Source organism: Eulemur rufifrons, chromosome 30 (genome assembly GCF_041146395.1).
Source record: "Eulemur rufifrons isolate Redbay chromosome 30, OSU_ERuf_1, whole genome shotgun sequence".
NCBI lineage: Eukaryota > Metazoa > Chordata > Mammalia > Primates > Lemuridae > Eulemur > Eulemur rufifrons.
Window position 1 is genome coordinate 123905046 of NC_091012.1, and position 2658 is coordinate 123907703.

The 2658-nt window shown below is 46.9% G+C and overlaps 1 protein-coding gene across 3 annotated transcripts in view; it reads right to left on the reverse strand.

The window, feature by feature from the left end:
* POLA1 (DNA polymerase alpha 1, catalytic subunit) overlaps nucleotides 1–2658 on the reverse strand; it is a 280021-nt gene continuing 277363 nt past the window's right edge. For all 3 annotated transcript variants that reach the window (XM_069464422.1, XM_069464423.1, XM_069464421.1), the window contains one exon: nucleotides 1–1167. In XM_069464422.1, coding sequence (XP_069320523.1) covers nucleotides 1022–1167 — 146 coding nt within the window. In that variant the 3' untranslated portion in view covers nucleotides 1–1021. The remainder of the gene's footprint in view (nucleotides 1168–2658) is intronic.

Here is a 2658-nt window from a genome sequence, read left to right on the forward strand (position 1 = left end):
TTTCCCTTTAGAAAACTTTATTAAAGACAGAACATATTTTTCTTTTATAAAAACACATAGGTAAACATTTTTGAAAATCATAGCATAGTTATACAAGGGGAAACATTGCATTAGCATAATCTTACCAATAATGTAAGAAAGGAAAGACTGCCATATTGAAAGACATTTTGCTGCTGGCAAAGAGCGCACCATTCTGCAGAAACGAGGAAAAAAGCAAGCACCAGGGCCAATTAACATCCCCACCACCATTTTTCTGAATACAACACAGTGATCCTTGCCCCAAACTCTACACACTTTTAATAAAGTCTTAGGATACCAAATTATTTTAAACATGATTTCCTGTCACATAAACCTTTACCTGCACTTTCTATTTAAGGGAAAAAAAGGGAATGTGAGTATAAAACACCTGCTCAGTATGTGTCTGTTGGACTTTGGAGCAATTCAATAAACAAGCTTGCTCTGTTTAATCTATTTAGTGAGTGCAAGGCTTCTAAATCTCCCCTCTCAGCTACTTATATAAAAGACAAGACTGAAAAGGACAGCCACTCCTGGAGCAAGAGGCTGGGGAAGCATTTAGATTTCGACTGGGTTTAATTGGCGTGTGAAAAGGCAAAATGTTAGGCTTCAGCCAGGCTCTCTTTCTGGGGGCACCTCAGCTAAAGGCCCTGGGGCAAAGCCTGGGGTCACTTACATTCCAGCTACTCTCAATCAAAGTAGCAATTTCCCTCCCCCAGAAACCCAGTCCCCAGTATTCAAGGTCTTCAGGTGCTTGAGGAAGAGCTCTCGGGCTGTGTTTCAAAGCGGGTATGTCTTAATATAAAGGCTGTTGGGGTTTTCTCTGATGCTTAGTAGATTAAATATTTTTATAATCACCCCTCTGAGTCCACATCCACACAAACATGATACGCAGTCCCAAAGGGAAAAGCAGAGGCTGGAGTAGCAATTAGGGCCAGAGTGGAGCTGCAGAGGAAGCTGGGATTTTTCAACTACCCCCTCCTCATTGTTCACTCCTGGGATTCCCTTAGGACTTCACAGCACAACCAGCGAAGAGTTTGCCGAGGTTCACTTCGGAGTAGCCACTTCGGGACAAGTACTGCTCTGCTGTGTTCTTGAGTTTTCTATAGTCCTGAAGAACTTTGGGGGTAAGAAATTGCTTCTTCAATTTCTCTAAAAAGAAGTAAAAATAAAAGGATTAGAAGTCTCAGAGATAGCTTAAGGACCATTTAGTATTCATCAGGCACTAGAGAAGGGGGTGCGGGTTCTGTTAGCAGCTCCACATCTCAGATGTCCTCTTTGGTCTACCCCTGGGACCAGTCCAGTGCAGCCCCTGCTCCCCCAATCCTCTGTGAAACTGTGAAAGCCTTTCTTGCTTTCCCCGCCTGCCCACCACTTCTCAGCGCCTCGCTGACTCAGCACACTGGCGACTGGGACACCCTCTCCTGATGCAAACTGCAGGTGCGCACCCATGTGCGGCAGACAAGGTGAGCTCCACTCGCAGGCACCACTTTCACAGCGCTGTAGAGCACGTGTGTGCAACTGCATGCGAACTCTGGATGTGGCAGGAAATACCTTGTCTCAGAGGAAGGTATGGCCCTAGCGCCTCTCAGCCCAAACTCCCCAGATCAACTGGGCCTAGTCAGCTTCTTCTAGCCCCTCCTGTCTGCATCCCTCTGCTAAACAAAACCTCCTCTGCTGAAAGAGGTGAGGGGTAAGCTGCCCAGAGATCACTTGTGCATTGCTGAGATTTCTTTTTTCTTCTTTGTCCACACACCATGTGAACTCAGGGTATGCAGCGCCCCTGTCTCCTGCTCCTTCAACCCATTCATCCCTGGCCTTCCCCGTTCTGAGAAGGGTACGACCAGCCAGAGAAAAGATCCTTCCTTTCCCTCCCCAGAACCTGCTCCTGCTACTTCTATACTTTGTTCTTTTCAAGGAACAGTAGAGTTGTGATGCTCAGGCCTGATCTTTTGGGGAAAGAGGGTGATCTTGGGGGAATCAACTCTGCCCAGGATGGTTAAGATGACACTGTCTTTGTCCAAAGCTGCTTGGGAACCATGTAAGGTAGTTGGAGAGGCCAACTTTTTTTTTTAGTCTCCATTTTATGGTTGAGGAAACTGAGAGGTTGCGTCACTTGCCCAAGGTCACACAGCAGGTAATCAGGGATGTAGTTCAAACTCAGGGAGCCAGAACCCCCAGCCCACACATGACGAGAGGCTCGCTTTTGCACCCACCCCCCAATCACTGCTTTGAGATAGAGATGGGCAGGCCCCAGAAAGCAGCAGTTCCTGAGGCGAGGGCCCCACAGATGCCAGCCCGAGCCACGGTGCTGGGGGGAAGGAGGCTGCCCAGAAACATGGCAGGGACAGCACACCACTCACAGAAAGCAAAGCCTCACTGAAACAGCAAAACCACACTGAAGTCCGCAAAACACCTGGAAAACGGAAACTCTTGTCTTAAGATTTTTGTTCCTTGGCTACACATTCACATTTGTTCTCCACAACCTTTTCTGAATTACATCAATTGCCTTTCAAAAAACAACTTTTGTGGAGGATTTAAATGCCTAAAGTGGGTGGAAAAAGAGAGGACAGAAGCCCCCCAACCCCCATCATTAACTGAACTGACTATAGAAAGACAATTTGAAAGTTCTAATTATCCGAG